Here is a 20,668-nt window from a genome sequence, read left to right as displayed (position 1 = left end):
AGTGGAGAGATGAGAGACTATGAAATGGAGAGAAACAAAAAGGGGAAGAAGAAAAAAAAAGTAAAGAAATCAATGAATAAATAAAAATTAGAAAGAAAAAAGAACAGCAAAGCTCCCAGGGATCCCACCGGTGTGGCTACGAGGTCTGGGGAAGTTGTTCCCAGGTGTTGAAGTTAAAGCCTGGCTAGAAGGGGTAGAGGTATTCAGCACCAGGTATTCAGGGGATAGGAAGAGACGGAAGGTATAGAGAGATGAGAAAACAAGTAATGAAGAAAGACAAAAAGGGAAAAAGAGGGAAAAGAAAACAAAACAAATTAAAAAAAAAAGAACACGAAAAGCCCCCCAAAAAAAGGAAAAAAAAAAAAACCACGAAGAAAGAAATGCGCTCAGGGATCCCTCAGCGTGTCTGCGCAACCTGAGTGTGTAGGTCCCAAGCCGTGTAGCACTGCCCAGCCAGAGCGGGCTCCCAACTCGAGAAAAGAAAAATAAAACAAACAATTCAAGACAAAGAAACAAACAAAAGCCCCAGGATCCCACCCGTGTGGCAGCACAGACTGGGAAGCAGTCCCACACTTGAATGGAGCTCCGCAGCCCCTTAGGAAGAAGCAAAGATGGCACACGGAGCCAGGTATTTGAGTGAAAGGAGGGGCAGGTGGTGAGAGGTAAGGAAGAAATCAAAAGAAGCAGAAAAAAGCAACACCAGCAGCCAACAAATGTCACTCAGGGAGCCAGCCCATGCAGGCTGGTGGAATCCAAGCAGCCAGTGCTTCCTGGCCAAGAGACTGGGACCACGGGAAGCAGAGGAGGCCAAGTTGGGGTGAAGAACAGAGCGGGGTGGGAAAGCATATATTGCCAGTTACCGGTTGTTCTTTCTCCTGCTGGAAGCTCTATGAAGCTGCTTTCTCGTACCCCCTATTTGCTGGTGTCTGATAGAAGTCCAAGATGGTGGATCCGTGCTGCATTAGCTGATAGGGGACCTCTGCCTGAATCTTGAATCTCTCCTCGCTCTCTCTACTCTGTCAGTTTCTCACTCCATTTGGTGCTTGGCTGAGTTCTCTATCTCTTCATCTGACGTTTTAGGGTTTCAGGATTGCTGTTTTCTCTGATTGGCTTAGTTTTTCGGATCTTTGCTGTGGAGGGACAGCGTGGAGCTTCTGCCTAGAGTGCCCTGTTCTGTATGCCAATTCTTGATCTTTACCTTTCCATATGAGTAAGAATCATCTTCTCATTTCCAAGAAAAAAAAATATGCTAGATTTTGATCAAACTACCCTGACTTTATAGCTTAATTGGGTAGAATTTGTATCTTAAAATACTGAATCTTATTCCATGGTCATGTCATATTTCTCAATTTATTTTATATTTAGGTCTTTGATCTATTTTTAGTTAGTTTTTGTGCATGGTGTGAGGTATGAGTCTTGTTTCATTTTTTTGCAGATGGATATCCAGTTATGCCAGCACCATTTGTTAAAGAGACTGTCTTTTCCCCAATTAATGGACTTTGGGCCTTTGTCAAATATCAGCTGCTCATAGGTGGATGAATTTATGTCTGGATTCTCAATTCTGTTCCATTGGTCTATGTATCTGTTGTTGTACCAATACCAGGCTGTTTTGACTACCGTGGTGGTATAATAGGTTCTAAAATCAGGTAGTGTGAGGTGTCCCACTTTGTTCTTCTTCTTCAGTAATGCTTTACTTATTTGGTGCCTCTTCCCTTTCCATATGATGATGGTAATTTGTTTCTCCATTCACTAAAAAACACTATTGGAATTTGGATTGAGATTGCACTGTATCTGTAGATCACTTTGGGTAGAATTGACATTTTCACAATGTTGAGTCTTCCTATCCATGAACAAGGTATGTTTTTTCACTTATGTAGGTCTCTTGGTTTCTTGCAGTAGTGTCTTGTAGTTTTCTTTCTATAGGTCTTTTACATCTCTGGTTAGATTTTTTCCTAAGTATTTTATCTTCCTGGGGGTTTCTCTGTTTATATAGGTCTTCTTTAATTTTCCAAATAATATTTTACAGTTTTCAGTGAAGAGGTTTGAATTTTTTTTTGCTAATGATTTTTTAGCAAAAATAATATTTTTGAAATTATTGCAATTGTTACTTTTAAAAACTTTTCTTTCTGATTTGTTTGTTGCAAGTATATACAAATTCAGTTAGTTTTTTCTTGAATCCAATAGTCTTACTAAGTTTACTTATACAGCTGAGAGTTTATACTTTTTTTAATTAACTAGGTACACATTTATTTTGTTGGCTAATAATGACATTATTGCTGTCTTTTTAATTCTTAAACCTTCCATTTTCTTTTCTGGTTTACTTTCACTGGCTAGGAGCTCTAGAACAACGTTGCATAGAAGTGGTGATACCTGCTATACTTGTTCTTATCTCAGGGGTAAATCTTTCAGTAATTTAAGATTAAATTTCTTGTTTGTTGAAAAGCATTTGTATGTATCAGATAAGGACATTTCTTTCTATTCTTAGTTTATGTGTATATATATGGTGCCCTGGTGGCACAATGGTTAAGTTATGCGGCTGCTAACCGAAAGATTGGCAGTTCACATCCACCAGCTACTCCTTGGAAACACTATGCGGCAATTCTGCTTTGTCCTCTAGGGTCACTATGTATCTATGTATCCTTCTAAACTGTGAGAGAATAAATTTCTGTTTGTTAAACCCATCTATTTGTGGTATTTCTGTTATAGCAGCAATAGATAACTAAGATACTTTTATATCTCAAAAGAGATTGACTCAACATACAATCTAATCCTGTAGATTGAGTCCTGCCTCATTAACATCATAGAGATAGCATTTACAACATGTAGAAAAATCACATCAGATCACAAATGGTGGATTATCACACAATACTGGGACTCATGGCCTAGCCAAGTTGACACATTTTTGGGGGACACTATTCAATCCATAACGGTAAGTCACAATGTATTGCTACTGGGATTTCAGTGCATACATGCACAGGTTTATTCCAAAGAAAACATGTTTAAATATGTCTCTATGATCAGTTGGTGGTTGCAGACAAGTTCTCTCAGTAATACACTTGTCTTAGACTTGTTAAGGTGCCTTAAAAAAAAAAAGGATACTTCTTGTACCATGGAAAAAAATGATTTTGAGGTCAGGGCTAATATCAAATTTTTAACAAAACTCAAGTAGACATCTTCCCAAATCATTGAAGATTTGCAATAAGTTTATGGGAATGCTGCCCACATATACCACAGTTTTTTGATGTATTAAGCGTTTTAAGAAAGATTGTGAAGACCTCAAAAATGAGACAAGAGAGAGAAGACTGTTCAGAAGGTTATGGCAACTGTTTTTTGGGATTCCAAAGGTAATCCTGATAGATTTTCTTGAATGACGATCATGGGTGCTTATTATGAAAAAGTTTAAAGAAAATTGAAAACTGTATTGGTGAGAAAAAGGCCAGGAAAGTTGCACCAACAAATTTTTTTCCACCACAATGCACCTACTCACTCTTCGAGTCCATAGGGCAGTCTTATGAGAATTTCATTGGGAAACCTTACCCCATCCACCCTAGAGCCCTGATCTTGCCCCTTCAGACTTCTTTTTGTTCCCAAAATTCAAAGAACATTGAAAAAGGACATGATTTGAGTCCCTCGAGGATGCCAAAACTGCCGTTTAGATGTGGTATAAATTGAAGAGTACAGAATTCTTTGGGGAAGGGTTAGAGAGATGGAAATATTGCCTTCAGAAGCGTATAGACCTAGATACAGGAAAAGTCAAGAAAGAGTAGTTTCACATTTTGGTATTTTTGTTTAATAAAGGTTTCTATGATTTTGTAGCAATACTTTTTGACTTACCCTTGTGTATATATAACATACATTATATATATATATATATGTTGTTGCTGTCTGCCATCAAGTCAATTCCAACTCATAGTGACACTATAGGACAGAGTAGAACTGCCCCATAGAGTTTTCTAGGCTGTAATCTTTACGAGAGTAGCCCTGGTGTGCATTAAAGCGCTTGGCTGCTAACCAAAAAGTTGGTGGTTTGAATTCACCAGCTGCATCAGTGGAGAAAGATGTGGCAGTCTGCTTCTGTGACTATGGGGAGGGCAGGACCTGGATCTAGCCAAGGTAACATGTGATCAAGAACTGATGGTACTGAAGGAAGAATTCCAAGCTACACTGAAGGCATTGGTGAAAAACAAGGTCTCAGGAATTAACAGAATGCCAATTGAGATGTTTCAACAAACAGATGCAGCACTGGAGATACTCACTCATCTTTGCCAAGAAATTTGGAAGACAGCTACCTGGCCAACCGACTAGAAGAGATCCATATTTGTGCCCATTCCAAAGAAAGATGATCCAACAGAATGCTCCAGTTATCGAATAATGTCATTAATATCACACACAAATAAAATTTTGCTGAAGATAATTAGAAAGCAATCACAGCGTTACACTGACAGGGAATTGCAAGAAATTCATATCAGATTCAGAAGAGGATGCATAACAAGAGTATCATTGTTAATGTCAGATGTATCTTGGCTGAAAGCAGAAAATACCAGAAATATGTTTACCTGTGTTTTACTGACTATGCAAAGGCATTGGACTGCGTGGATAATAACAAATTATTGGAATTCCAGAACATTGAATTGTGCTCATGAGGAACCTCTACTTAGACCAACAGGCAGTCGTTCAGACAGAACAAGGGGGTACTGTGTGGTTTAAAATCAGGAAAGGTGTGTGTCAGGGTTGTATCCTTTCACCATGATTATTCAATCTGTATGCTGAGAAACTAATCGAAGAAGCTGGACTATATGAAGGAGAACGCAGCATCAGGATTGAAGGATGACTCATTAACAATTTATGATAGGCAGATGACATAACCTTGCTTGCTGAAAACTAAGAGTACTTGAAGCAATTACTGATAAAGATAAAAAATCTGCAGCCTTCAGTATGGATTACACCTCAACATAAAAATAAATAAATAAATAAATCCTCATAACTGGACCAGTAGGCAACATCATGGTAAACAGAGAAAATATTAAAGTTGTTAAGGATTTCATTTTACTCGGATCCACAATCAATGCCCCTGGAAGCAGCAGTCAAGAAATCAAATAACGTATTGCATGGGGCAGATCTACTGCAAAAGACCCCTTTAAAACTGACGATGTCGCTTTGAGGACTAAGGTGTGCCTGACCCAAGCTATGATATTTTCAATCACCTTGTATGCATGCAAAAGCTAGACAATGAATAAGAAAGACGAAGAAGAATTGATGCCTTTGAATTATGGTGTTGGTGAAGAATATTGAATATACCGTGTACTGCCAGAAGAATGAACAAATCTGTTTCAGAAGAAGCATACCCAAAATGTTCCTTAGAAGCGGGCATGGCGAGACTTCCTCTCATGTACTTTGTACATGTTATCAGGAGGGACCAGTCCCTGGAGAAGGACATCGTGCTTGTAAAGTAGAGGGTCAGCGAGAAAGAGGAAGACCCTCACTGAGATGGACTGACGCAGTGGCTGCAACAATGGGCTCAAACATAGCAATGATTGTGAGGGTGGCGCAGGACTTGGCAGTATTTCCTTCTGCTGTACATAGGGTCACTATGAGTTGAAACTAACAACAACATAATCACAAGTGAAACTACTTTATAGTTTTCTTAGATTTTCCTTTTTTTTCAGTTAAAGATATTCTGGCATCGTAAAATGAATTAGCGAGCTTTTCATATTTCTCTAACCTGAGATAAACTTTGAATAATGTTGAAGATATCTGCTCTTTAAAAATTAAATAAAACTTATATGTGAGTTCATAATTTCTCATAGATTTGTTCATTACTTTTCTAGTTACTTTCATGGAAATCAATTTATTCAAGTCTGCTTCTTTTAAATTTGGGGGACTTTTTTCTTAAATATTCCATCTTTTGTTAACTGCTTGTTTGAAATTTTGTAGTATTGTTTTAAATGACTTGGGAAATAAGTTTTTGAAGATTAGTTAACTTTTAGAATCTTGATTCAATTGAGTTTTATTTGAACTTGAGTTTTAAGCTGGATACATTTTTTGAAATTATCTTTCTCTATTTTATAAGTGAAACTCAGAGAATTAATGAGCTCGTATATACTGTTTCCATTATTCTTAGTTTGGAATTTGGGAACAGTATTCTTATCCTTAAGGAGCCCTAGTGGAGCATTGGTTAAGCGCTCAGCTGCTAACTGAAAGGTCATTGATTTGAACCCACCAGGTTCCCTGGGAGAAAAGTCCTGGTGATTTGCTCTGGTAAAGATTCCAAAACCAAAAAGCAAACCGGGGGCCGTGAGTCAATTTTGACTCATAGTGTAGGAAACCCTATGGGACAGTTCTACTCTGTCTGTAGGGTAGCTGTGAGTCAGAATTTACTTGATGGCACGCAAAAACAGCAACACTCTTATCTTTATCCTTCCCAGTTGATTTTGATATTTAAAGCTAATATACACTGCCTGTTGGCTTTTGTTTTTTCCACTCAGAGGTAATACTGCTGACTTGCAGCCTTGGTTGGTTGGTTAAACATGGTGATATCTATAGAATAATACATTTTAATTCTGCAATCATTTCTTTTCTGTGAGGTCTGCATTGATCTATATCCAGGAAAATCACTTTCTAAATGTGGTATTTTTGATCAAAATAGTTGACTTTTCAAGTTGCCCATCGCTGTGTGGTTATCAAAGGGCAGGATCAGACCTTCATGTTGTTTGCCATTGCCTTTCTTGTAAGTTTTCAATATTCAATGAGGCTACCCTGACAGCAGCTCAAAATGTGTGATCTTTGAGCTACTAAGAGATGTTATCCCACTGTACATTTGCCATGGGTACATCTGCTGTAGTTAAAGTCTAAAAGCAGTTATTTTGTTAATGTTCAGATTAGATCTTTAATTAAGCTTTCATCCCCGTGAGCACAGACAACACTGTCAAACATTGAGGAGAAACCAAACTCATTCTACAGTCTCATATCCTTCAGTATTTTGTGAAGAAGCTTACAAATAAAACACTCATGGGAATTTCATAGGGGCATGTTGAATATCTATTTGTAAGCTAAGCTTAGAAGCTTCCTTAATTTGGATTTCATATTTGATGTATACCATGAGTTAAACCAATGAAAATATTTATATTTGGTGATATTCTTATTTTTAATCAATTGGATTTTATTTCAGATATTTAATATTTTCCATATGAAAATGCTTTTGTTATCTACAGAGCTCAATGGTAACTTAGTAAAAATGTAATTTTATTTATCTGCTTGACAATTAAATGTACAAGGATCAGATGCTAAAGCAAAAAAATGTTAAATGTACAACAGTTGAACTTGTATCCATATGCTTTGCATTTATTTTCTCAGGATCATTTATTTATTTTGGGACACAGCAGCCTCCTGGGGTGGCTAAGCTTGGAAGTCCTATCCTTACAAAATTGCTCACGGCCTCTACCCCATGTCAGGTAATCAACTATTCTGAATTTCCGTCAATCATTCTGTGGCTGTAGCCTTTTTTAGGCTTGAATTACTTATGCTAGTTAAATGCCTCCTATGTTTTACTACCATTTTCATGATGAATTGAGAGATTTATATGAACTATTTCAACATGAAATGTCATGTCCTTCTAAAAGACTATTTACACATATAGTATGTACCATTCTTTTCGGGGGCCTTTAAAGAATCTTTTTATAATTTTATATTCTTTCCACATTCATCTAATTCTTTCAATAATCTAAAACTGTGGGTACACATTGCCAAAATTGATTGTTATTCTGGACGGCAATTTTAATCAAGTAAAATAAAATTGACTAAATAAGTGCTTGTTGAAAGAAAATGAAAGGATGAATAAAGATAAATATATACAGAAAAAATACTTTCACTGAAATTTTATTGTTTTAATTAGTCCTTCTGGTGCCAAGTAAGCACAGACTAAGCAGTAAGAAACTTAGTTTATTTCAAAAGTACAATAGAAAGGAAAGGCGATGGACTTTGGAGTCAGACAGACCTGGTTCAAATTTCTGTTCTGCCACTTTGTAATTGTGCAACCAACAAATTATATACTCCCTCAGAGTCTCAGTTTTACACTGGAAGCATTATTAGAGTATCTCCTTCACATGATTATTACAGATTAAAATGTGATTAGATAAAACACCTGACAAAGTACTTGGCATGTAATAGATGCTCACTAAACATAATCCCTTTGCTTTCCATAAAACGAATTCCGAAATTATGTGTTTCTGTTCATTTTACCTTGTTTTTAGCCCTTTGAGAGTGCTAACTTGCCTCTAACCCCCTATGACTTAAGCTCTTTGTTTTCTTTAGTTATCAGAAAATAATGTAGATATCAATACTGTCACACATTAAATTTATCACCTGTTAGTGTAGGGTTAAGGCAACTGGTTAGCACAGTGGTCAAGTGCTCATCTGCTAACTGAAAGGTTAGAGGTTTGAATCTACCAGCCATCCCACAAGGGAAAGATGTGGCATCTGCTTCCATAAAGACTACAGCCTTGGAAATCCTATGGGCAGTTCCACCCTGTCCTGTAAGGTCGCTATGAGTTGGAATCAACTTAATGGCAACAGGTTTGGTTTGGGTTTAAGTGTAGGATTACAGAAGTTTGCTCAGGCATTCCTAATGATATATTGCATATCAGTTAGAGGCATAAATCCAATTAAACTCTCAGGTTGGCATTAGTCTAAGTAGGATTGCCCAGAGCTCTTAATAGGTTCTCCTCTCTATTTTTTATTTGTTTTTTTCTTCATATTTCTCTGTGGGAATTGGGATTGAAACAACTGTCTGGATTTAACCTCTGCCTCACCCAACTGTGCTTCACCCTCTCTCTCCTTTCCTTTATTTTAATTAAATCGTGTGCAATAGAAAGATTGATAAAGATTTTTTTTTTGAGAACCCCAGAAGCACTTGCTTGCTCTTTAAAAGTACTTTGCAAGCTTACTTAGCTTTAATTCAAGGTTACACACAAAAGTGACGAGATCACTATCGCTATATATATATATAAGATACTAGATACAAAGGAATAGAATGTATTAGTTCTGCTTGTTTTACTGAAATTTGGAAACAAACATAACGAGCTTGTTAGAAATTCCTCTGATTGACTGAGAAATCATATATATTTGTTTTCTTTTCAAAGATAACGTACATTTCCCATTGTCGTATGCTGATAATTTGTGCTTATTGGGCTTCAGTTTATTGTTGTTTCCTCTTGAGGATATTTTTCTCTATTTTTGCAAGTATTTAGAGCCTAGCTGTGGGCAGTTATGAGGTGGGGGCTCAGTGTAAGTGCTGTGATGGACAGTTTAGACACTTGATAGTTTATCGCTCAGAACCAAGGCTTCTGTCCTCCAAAGATCTTGGATGTTGACTTAGTGATTTGCCTTGGTTTTGGAAAACTGTAGATGCTTCAGGGAGCCACTACAGAAAGAAGTATTTGTTTTTTATACTTTTTGTCTGCATCTGGTTGAATGTTAGTAATCTTTGAGTTTGATGAGGGAGGGATATATGTTCTACTTTGTAATACTTTCCATCTTAGGAATTAATAGTAAACTGGTAGATAAGGTTATACACATAGCTAATGTTATACTCATAGCTAATGTTCTCTCTCAAAGGAACTTTCTAAGAATATTAGTTTTTTTGTTTGTGATAATATGCGATAATTTTTTTCATAAACATTTTAGGATATGCTAACAAACCAAATTCTAATCTTCTAGGACGATCAGAAACTCCAGTTGACCATCCTAACTGGAACATGTTGATAAAAGCTGTTTTCCTAGAACAACAAATATTGTTCATTATAAAACAGTAAAGTGAGACAGTGAGATAACTGAAGCTGTGCACTTTGATATGATGAAAGCCTTCATTTTATGAAATCATATGACTTTTTCCCCAACAGCATCATATCAGGCTAATACCATTAAGAATATTTTTTGAAAGGAGTTTAAAGGAACGTGAACTTTCTTTTGAGTCACCTTTCCTTAACAGCCCACTTTTAGAGTCATTTGAAGGAATTATCCTATAGTTTATGTATATCCAATATATGGCATCAATATGCACAATTGTTTCTGCAGCTAATCATTGTCCAGGATGTGGATATTAATTTAAAAGCTTCAAATGTCCCTTCAGCCACTGGTGGAAACTTGGCAATTTTCCTCGGAACAGCCAGCACACAGGACAAATAGGACATCTGGCAGCCAGAAGCTACTATTTCTAATTGATGTTGAAATACATTAACTGTTTTGAATTAACTAGAAAATATCAAATATAAAGGTGATTAATGTAGGTATTAATATTTTCTGAGTTATTGTATTTGAGTTACTGTACAAAAGACACAGTATCTCATTTTTAGGACTGTAATTAAATACAGGGAGATTGGTAATATGAAATTTTTGCTTCCATTCTAATTCATAAAATTCTTTTAAAAAGTCCAGAAGGAAATCAGGATGAAGATAGATGAAGCAAGAGGCGGGTTGATTCCTAAAATAAAGTTGATCAGGGTCAGGCTACACATTTGAGTCTTAAGTTTCCAGCATTCAAGGCAGACAGGAAAATGTGAGTCATTATGTGGTTCAAATTCAAGAAGTGAAAAAACAGAACAAAACAAAAGTGGTTCCTCAGAGACTTCTCCTTTCAGTGCTCACAGTGATAACAATGTAAACATGCCTTCTCTGATTCAGCGCACATTTATTGCTTACCAGTCAGTGCTGATCATAGCCCTCAATGCTGGGAATATAATTAGGAACAATCTAAACACATGCCTGCCTTAACTAAATGTAGAGTTCACTGAGGGTCACTGATAGCAATTCAGTGTTAAGTGTTACAAGGGGATGAGTAGAGTATAAGAACATGTACACAGGGTATACTGTACAACAATCCCTCAAAGAGTTTTGAAAGGCCGTATCTGACAATGTTCCACAAGTTCAGTAATAAACTCAAGTCAAAGAGAAAATTAGAAAAATGTAATTATGAATTGGGGCTTGGAATGATGCAATCACACTGTTCCTGATACCTGTTGCCGTCAAGTCGATTACGACTCATAATGACCCTGTATGACAGAATAGAACTCCCACGTAGAGTTTTCAAGGAGCGGCTGGTGGATTAGAACCGCTGACGTTTTTGTTAGCAGCCGAGCTCTTAACCACTGCACCACCAGGGCTCCTTGTTCCTGATAGTTTTGTTTAATCAAGGATAGTTGTAAGAGTATCTGAGAGGTTCTAGAGGAAGTAATAACTTATGGGAAAAAAAGCTGAGCAACTACTCTCTCCAATTGTATATGATTGAAAAACATGCAGATTAATTATTTCAGTGAGAAAAACATATTTTATTAAAGATTCTAAACTACTACTTAGTGTGTTAAGGTGAAGAATATTCAGGCAAAAATATAATTATGGCTGGGAGCCATAAAAATCCCTATGACAGTGGTGAGGTGTCTGTCTGTGTGTGTGCTGAGAATGATCCCCCTTTACAACATGAACTTATTCCCAGCTGAATTTAGAGGAGCTATAGATATTGTTTGAATTGTTTTCTTCTCTTTTAAGAATATTATTTTACTATTCTTATAATTCTAGATAATCTTATTATTCGCATTCTAGATCATGAAGATGTAGCAGATGTAATAAATACCAGACTGAGGAAAATTTAGAGGGTTAGATGTAAAGCAGAGAAGGAAGAGGTAGCTGAGGTTTCGGAATACAGCTGAAAAAGGACATGAAGATCCGATCAAGGAGCTCTAAGATAGATAATCTGAACAAAGACCATAGGAAAGCTGAAAAAGAAGCAGAAAATCTGAAGAGTAGAGTTTCAGTTGGAGAGAGCTCAAAATCAAGTAAAAAAGAAAACAGAGAAATCAGGAAAATACCATTTTAGATTTCTAACTAATGACCTGTGGTGTTCTTCGTAGAATTAAATATCAGAGAGCTAAGTTACTCCTTTGTAGTGCTAGTCACTCCTCTGGAGAACACCACAGGCACACTGTGAAACCAAAGAGCAAATGATGTGCCTAGAATCCTCATACTCTGTCTCTAGTTTAGTCACCCAAGCTTAGTGACTCATATGAGTCACCCTGATAAGCTTCTTTTCTAGTAAAATGAACAGTTCAATATTTTTAAAAAATACAAGTAATATGAAATCAGAGAATCCAACTAAAAAGAGTAAAATAATTTAGCTTCAGTTCTTCTTTCCAACCTGCAATTAATTGAAGTGCTTTATTGGAAGCTTTTTAAGCCAAATAAGAGTCCCTTCAATATAATAATTCAGCGTCTCAGTCACTCTATATATATTACTACCTCAATGAAAACCCAAGGGAAACAAAATCAAATCTTTTATACTGACATTTAATTTAACTGCTTTTTAGCACATCAGGCCTGAATCAATAAAACACTTTCCTTTAAAATGGTAAATAATAATAGATTCAAATGGTCAACGTAATAGTAACTTACATGCTTTGCAGCTCTGTGTAATAGAACTTTCTATGATGATAGAAATGTTCTTTTGCTACATCCAGTATGGTAGCCACTAGCCACATGTGTCTATTGAGCACTCAAAATGTGGTGAGTGTGTCTGAAAAACTGAATTTTTCATTTTGTTTAATTTTAATTTAGATTTAAATAGCCACATCATTTGCATGTCTTTGTCATTTCATTCCTTATACTTTGTTGTTTAACTGTTCTGTTTCTTTTCTTTCCCCTATAAGACTCTGAAGTCCCTAAGGACACCTAATGCCTTGCACACTTTCTGACACAGAATCAGTTTCGTGTGTGTGTGTGTGTGTGTGTGTGTGTGTGTGTATGGACGCTCACTTCAGCACGGCTGCTAATACTCCATTCATTCATTCCTTCATTTTTCTCAATACATATTAACTGAGTACCTAGTAAATACAAGTTGCTTTAATAGGTCCAGTGAGGAATTCAGAATATATAGCATGCATCATGATTTTGAGTTTATGACTTCGTATTATGTTACGTGCATATCAGATTGAAGGCCACAGAATTTGTACCCTGGACAAATGCCTGTTTGAAATCATAGCTGTATTAGTAACTTTTATTTAATAATTTCACCCTTAACTATTAAATTTGAAAGGACTCTGGGAAGTGTCTTGGTCTATAATAAACTAAAGAATTCTCCTTAAGTCTTTAAAATGCAAATTCTTTTAAAATAGTAAATTAGATGTAAGTCCTAAGCTCTTATCTTACTGAATAGGAATCCCATTGGTATTTATTCTTAATACACTATTAAAATAACTTAGCACGGATGATGTGATGAGTGATAGTTTGATAGGTTGCAACTCTGACGGAGCATGCACATCTCTTGTACAACTAAGTTTAAAGCTCTGTTTTGCATATTTACAAGCTTAGAACATGGTGAAATTTACAGCAGGGATCTAAGATTTCATTGTAGTTGGGGAACATGAATCCTCCCTTTCCACAGAATGTATTTAACCACTTTCATTAGCTTTAAACTTCTAACATATCTACCAAGGCTTGAGTTTAGGTGAGCATGGTAATAAAATCTAAAATGAGACGTCCAATCAGAAAGATTTTTTTTTTCCTTAGATCACATAGTGGCAATTAGGTCAACACTGAAAAAAATGTATATCAAATTGGAGCATAGAATGTTTAGGGTGATGTTTTGAGTTGAACAATTTGTTTTTTTGAAGAGCATAGTTTACAAATTTTTGTCAACTGTTACCTCCACTGAAATTGGTCTCAACAGTGGAATAAATGGGGTGCCTATATATGTCCTAATATCTGTCCATGAAACCGATGATAAAGGGGGAAAAAAGAAGAATTAAAATGTAGTAAAACTAAAAAAAAAAAAAAAAGAAGTAGTGAAAATGAAAAAAACCCACTATGAATCCAAAGAGAAAGATTCCATTTATGAGGGTCCTGACTTCTGAATGTTATTTTTTCTTTTAAACGCACAGCATTAGGACTCTATGTACTAAGAGGATGAAATAAAAAAGTTTGACTACAGTGTGTCTGATGGCTTGTTCATATATTTTATAGAGTGAATCATCCAACCATTGAGAGAGTTAATTTTTGCCTTGCCCAGTGCCTGGTACTTGTTAAGTGCTCAGTAAATATTGGTTGAATAAGTGACAGCACTGAATTCCATGTTACAGCTACTGCTGTCGACACCTAAAAAATCCTCTCAGTATATCCTTCCCCTATATTTTCTTCACTACATAGTAAACCTGTCAAACCTTTAGATTATGTCTCTATCGATGGTGAACAGGAAACAAAATAATGATGACTTCTAACTTCACAAAGAACCCTATTGCTTGGACTAAAGTTTTTCTTGCTTAAATTATCAATGAACAGTATTATATGAGCTTCCAGGTTCTTTGCTAACGTGAGAACAATGAAGGAATTAACAAAAAGTATTAATTACAGTTTTCTTTTACCTGAGAAAATAATTTTCAGGAAAACATTTTCTTGGTTTGGTGTTTGAAACATTAAGGAGAATGAGTAGTAATACCTGACATTGTAACTTTGAGTTAGAATATGGACCTCCCCAGGTTTATAAGAAGCACACACACATACACACACACACACACACACACACGGAACTGACTCTGTGTCAGAAAATGTGCAAGGACCCGTGACTGTGTGGACAAAAACGTGTCCTTCAAACTTGCCTTGGTAGTGTGCCAACGTCCCATTTATTTAGACATCTCTATGGCATGTTTGGAAACCCTGGTGGGATAGCAGTTAAGTGCTACAGCTGCTAACCAAAAGGTCAGCAGTTCAAATCCACCAAGTGCCCCTTGGAAACTCCGTGGAGCAGTTCTATTCTGTCCTATAAGGTCACTGTGAATCGGAACCAACTCAATGGCAGCGGGTTTAGTTTTTTTGTTCTTTTGTTTTTGTTTTAATGGTGTGTTTTAAAATTGCTAGTTTGTGTTGCTGCCCTGAGCCTTTTTGTTAGGGGAGAATGTAAAAACTAGCAAAAAAAGTACTTATATTTTTTAGGTTGTACACTAGGAGGAAGGGAGAACTGAGAAGATTATACTAAACATCAAGGTAGTTGGGTATATTTCAAATTAGAGAAACACTACTAGAGACAGGTAAATGGAACATTTGTGTCATTCAGATACATTTTTTCATCAGGTGCGGTTTTGGTATCATTTGTCTCAGCATTCACGTCTCTCAGTTTTTACAAGAACATCACTGGATGAGAAGTTGCAAAAGCAGTGTGATCTAACTGGATTCTCCAAATCACAGTGGAGCCAAGCAAAAATCGACCTCTATGTGAAGACTGGGGAAACTACTGTGCCTTTTCAGGTAAGCACATAAGAAATTAATACAATTCAGCCAAAGAAACTTATTTGATGGTAATTCATTCAGACAGTAAAATAACACACATACCCGATAAGTTTTTTTGACATGAAGAAAGCAACCACATTCACAATCAGGGATGAAGAGAGAAGTTATTTTGACTAAGTGCTTAAGACTTATGTTTGGAAGAGCAGCAAAAGTGGAGGTAAGACTTTAATAAATAGGATGTGAGAGAGAAGAGTAATTTGACAGGAAAAAAAAATTTTTCACATGAGGTAGTGAAAAAATCTAACACGGACTGTGCTCACGTTTTTTAATCCTTTTGCCTCATTTTCTGCTACCCATTAAGACTGAGGATTTTATAAACCTTTTATGTCATTGTCTTGATTACTAAAAGAAAGCAATGATAGCTTTCCAAATGGGTGTCCCTCCTGGACATGGCTCACTTCTGGATGATGCTTGAAAAGCATATTTTTAGAAACTAGGTTTGATGGTGTAATATAGTGGAAAATACACTGGCTTCGGAGTCCGAGGTCCAAGTTCCAGTCTCTGCTAGCTCATTGGTTGACAAGTGACTGTGCAGATAATGCCTTTGCGCCTCTGATTCTTAATCTGTGAAAACCATAGTGATGATATATGCAAATACTTCAGGGATGTCTGGGTATTAAAGAAATTATAGCTAAAATGGTGGCTAGGAACATGAACTCTATAGCTTGGGCTTCAAAACAAAGTGTACAATCATAGGGAAGTTGCTTAAACCCTCTGTGCTTCTGTTTCTTTGTAGAATAAAGGAGGAGGGATGATAATTGTTGGGGCTTTAGGGAACCTTGATAAATCACACACCTTCTGCTGGTGGACCTAATTTACGAGCTAGTTAAGATAAATATAGAAGTCAAACAGAGAGCCAACAGTTTTGTAGAAGATGTCTTTAGAATCTGCAGCCATATATTTAAAATATACTTTCCCTGGGTATATTTACCCAGAGAACAGATTTACCCAGAGAATAACTGACTCTGGTGGAGAAATACAGGATAATCACTGGGGAGGACTTTTACCATCTGGCCAGAGACAAGATCAGAATGCATGCCTCCTGCAGATTTGCTAGTTCCCAAAAGTGAGCAGTTAAGAGGGAGAAGAGGATGGATTGAGTATGCCTAGTTTATTCGTCCAAAGTCACCAAGCAGATAAACCCTCCTCTTCTACAGGAAAGGGTGAGTAAGAGGTAACTAACAGCAGTGGCACTGCAGGGAAGTTCCTCCCTGTGTGAAAGCACGGGGAATAGGGAATAAGTAACAACTCCTATTGTTGTTATCTCCTTTATGGAGTGGTTGTGAGGATTAGATGTATTTAGACATGCAAAGCACATGGAAGAGAATGTAGCATAGAGTAAACACATAAAAACTATTATTATTGCTGTGATTATTATTTGGACATTGACAATAGCAGACACTCAATAAATGTGAGCATCCTTTCCTAACTTTAAAAGAGACTCTCTTCGGCTTCTTCACTTAGTGAAGGCCTCCAAACTCCCCTGGTTCTCAAGGATCCTTAATCATATTTACAATTCTAGACTCGTATCTAATAAACAAAAACATCACAAATCTAGTTGCTGTTAATTGGGAAGCATTTGACATAAAGGCCAGTCATGGAACTATTTCAGTGTCAATCTGCATTCAGTATGACAAGATAAACAAAAACAGAACAAACTGATCCCTTGCTCATGTATTTAAATTCTGTATAAAATAGTTTTTATTAGGTTTACCTTGAGTTAAAATGAAACTTACCAATAAGATTTTTCAGTGTTTATTGTTGATTGACATATCAGGAAGAAAACATAATGTCCTTTGTTAGAATAAGTTATTTGAGAAATATTATTAAGTTGAAGCACATTCATTGACCTGTCACCATTATTGAATAGTTTCATCTTAGTATAATTTTTTTCCCATATGTTTCTTTTGTTTGTTTGTTTTGCCTTACAGTACAAATTGAGACTACTACTAATTATCTGGGAGCATATTAACCAGTTTGTTGATTGACCAGAGGGCTGGTTGGATTTTGTAATGTGGCAGCAACAGAGATGTGTGGTGATTTCTAGCCCAGACTACTCTGCTGCTCTCTGCTCTCTCTTTATCCCCCTCCCGGCTCAGCATCAAGTGTTGGCTCTTTACTCCTCCCAGTTGGGGCTCCCAATCAACATCAATCAGCCTCTGTTTGATTATGAAATCCTTCTAGGAAGTGCCTTATCTATCTAGTGCTGCTGTAACAGAAAAGTCACAAATGAGTGGCTTTAAAGAACAGAAATTATTTTCTCACAGTTCTGGAGGCCAAAAGTTCAAATCAGGGTCTCAGCTATGTTGATTCCTTCCTTGTTGATAGCCTTGGGCTGTCCTTGGTTCCTTTGTATTCCTTGACTTGTAGATGATCCTCACATGTTACTTGTCTTCCCCAGCGTGGGTGTTTCTGTGTCTATTCTGCTCTTTTTATAACTCAGAAGTGATTAGGTTTAGGATCCATCTCACATTGGTATGACCTCGACTGATTGATTGTATTATATTATATTAATTATGGAAGGAAATTACAATACAGTTTACATTACATTACATTATGGAACAGCAATTAGACTAGGTTTTGGCCAAACCACTGGGAACCATAGGCTAGCCAAGCTGACACATAAAATTAACAATCACAGAAGGTAAAGGATTCTAGGTCCTTTCTGGGCCTTCACCAGTTGCTGTGGAGACAATTCCAACTCATGGTGACCCCATGTGTGTCAAAGTAGAACTGTGCTCCATAGGGTTTTCAATGGTTAATTTTTAGAAGTTGATTGCCAGGCCTTTCTTCCGAGGTACCTCTGGGTGGACTCAAACCTCCAACCTTTCAGTTAGTGCATTAACCATTTGCATCACCCGGGTCTCATTAGCCATGTTTAGTTCACCTCTGAGAAGTCTGTGCCTCCCCCTCCTTCTTCTTAATTCTGTTACTTGAAAGTGGGCTGTCGCACATGTTTGTTTTAGAAACTACAGATAAATAAAAAGAAAAATTACCTCAAGTATAATCCTCAAGAAGACCATTACAGAGCCACAATCTTTTCTCAGCAATACAGAAAATTAAAATTTTGAAAGCAATAAGCTTTACAAAACTTATTTTAGAGTAAAAATCTTACCTGATCTGATGTAATGTAAAGTCCTTTGGCAGTTCACTTAGTGATGGGTTGGATGGTAGAGTGCTGCCTCACATCCCTGATGGTGTTACGTAGTGTATACTATATGCATTATATTAATGTTCTTGACTCTGCACTTTGCCAGATTTCAACAACCATCTGGCACCAAGGGTTTTGGACAAGGAATTGTGAGCCTGGGTTAACGTTGTGTTGTAAATCAGTCCAGATTACACACGCACAGGACACAATTATTTAATAAATTGATATTATACATTTATTATTGAATATTTCAAAAGTGTAGGAAATATACCAAAAAAACCAAACCTATTACCACTGAGTCAATTCCAACTCATAGCAACTTTATAGGACAGGGTAGAACTGCCCCATAGGGGTTCCAAGGAGCAGCTGGTAGATTCAAACAGCTGACCTTTTTGTTAGCAGCCAAATGCTTAACCACTGCACCACCAGAATTAACTAACGTTAATGTTTTGCCATACTTACATATAAAGATGCAGCCTTGTCCCCTTTGTGCCCCTTCACATCCATTTCTTGTCCTTTGTAGAAAAAAAAATGCTAATGCTGTGTTGGTTTTAACCACATTTTTCTGAGTGTATTTTTAAAAGTCTGAAAATATTCATGAGGAATCTGGCTAGATGCAGTTCTGATTCATTCTTTTATCACCATATATATTACAAATAGTCAGCCTACCTTTTAATTATTCAAATGTTTAAAGTTTATCTTCTTGGAAACAGGCTAGGATTTGGGCACCTTAAATTTAGTGGACTGAATCATTTATGGGTGACCTTAGTCAACGTGACTAAACTCTGAACATACTTATACAGTGTAATCCAATCCAATATAAATATTGGGAGGGAGAAAGGCAATGGACTAGAAGACCTCTGTGTTCCCTTTGAGCCTGGACATTCTGATTCAGTGTGATTCTGTCCTCTTTATGTCACTTGTAGACATCACGAGAGAGTACAGTTAGTATACTTTGATACCCTAATGTTTCCACAAAATCTCAGAATATACCTAGTTTCCTAGGAAATAAGTGTCTCTAGTTAGGTAGAAAGTGATAGACTTGGTGTTTATTCTATCGAGAACAGCAAATTAAATTGTCAATATTCCTTCCATTTTCTGTCAAGTTTTATTGGAAGAATATGAGTCATATATGAAAAAACCAAACCACACCTGTTGCTGTCAAGTTGATTCCGGCTCATAGTGACCCTATGGGGCAGAGCAGAACTGCCCCATAGGGTTTCCAAGGAGCGGCAGGTGGATTCAAACTGTCAAGCTTCTGGTTAGCAGCTGAGCTCTTAACCACTGCACCACCAGGGCTTCTGACTCATATAGTTAATAGCATTCTTTTCAATGTGTTTTAAATTGACCTGTTTATATGATTTGTTAATTTTTTTACCCAAATACATTAATTTAATTTACAATTTCTTTCTTTCCTGTTATTTTCAGTTTTAATACATAAAAATAGCACTTTCTCTGAGTACTGTCCATTGATTGCCAAGTTGATCTACTTTCTTTGAGCTTTTACTTAAAATATAATTGTGTCTATTTAAGGTTTCATCTTAAAATGGCCCTTTTGCTAAATTTTCCACAATGATTGATAACATGTTCACTCTTTATCAAAGTCAATGCTGTAAGTCAATAACAATTTCCTGACATTATTTGAAGATTAAATGAAGGATAAGATTTATAATACAAAAGTAAGAGCTGGTTTATTCTCTGTAAAGTTGCTATGTCCATGGCCTTCTTAATCTAGGGCTTCATTAAATCTTAGTTCACCAGGTAGCCTTGTTCTGCAGCAGCTATGGACCAATTATCTCTTTATTTTGTTATAGTGATACAATGAAGCATAATCATTAATGACTCAAAATTACATGTTCTTCTCACTAAGTATGTGACCTTCAACCAATTATTTCACCTCTATAAGCTTCTATTTCCTCATCTGTAAAATGAGAATAGAAATAGCACAACCTTCACAGGGTTAAAACAAGTGAATGTGCCTAGCATGTAGTAAGCTCTTAATAAAAATTTGCTGTTGATTTTATTATTATTATTTTTGCTATTTGTAATCTATTTATTTTTTTAATTGTTGTAATTGAATGAAGTTTACATTTCAAGTTAGTCTCCCATACAGAAATTTTTTTTTTTTTTACATACATTGTTATGAGACCGTAATTGCTCACCCCATTCTGCGACAGCACACTCCTCCTTTCC

At 36.4% G+C, this 20,668-nt stretch overlaps 1 protein-coding gene across 1 annotated transcript in view; it reads left to right on the top strand.

Moving 5' to 3' along the window:
• The window catches only part of MALRD1 (MAM and LDL receptor class A domain containing 1), a 964,362-nt gene that overhangs the window by 134,154 nt on the left and 809,540 nt on the right, over positions 1 to 20,668 (top strand). The window contains 2 exon segments of the mRNA XM_012556720.1: positions 7,354 to 7,451; positions 15,109 to 15,282. Coding sequence (XP_012412174.1) covers positions 7,354 to 7,451; positions 15,109 to 15,282 — 272 coding nt within the window.

Source organism: Trichechus manatus, unplaced genomic scaffold (assembly GCF_000243295.1).
Source record: "Trichechus manatus latirostris isolate Lorelei unplaced genomic scaffold, TriManLat1.0 scaffold00075, whole genome shotgun sequence".
NCBI lineage: Eukaryota > Metazoa > Chordata > Mammalia > Sirenia > Trichechidae > Trichechus > Trichechus manatus.
The sequence above is the reverse complement of the archived record's forward strand: the minus strand, read 5'-3'. Positions and strand labels throughout refer to the sequence as shown.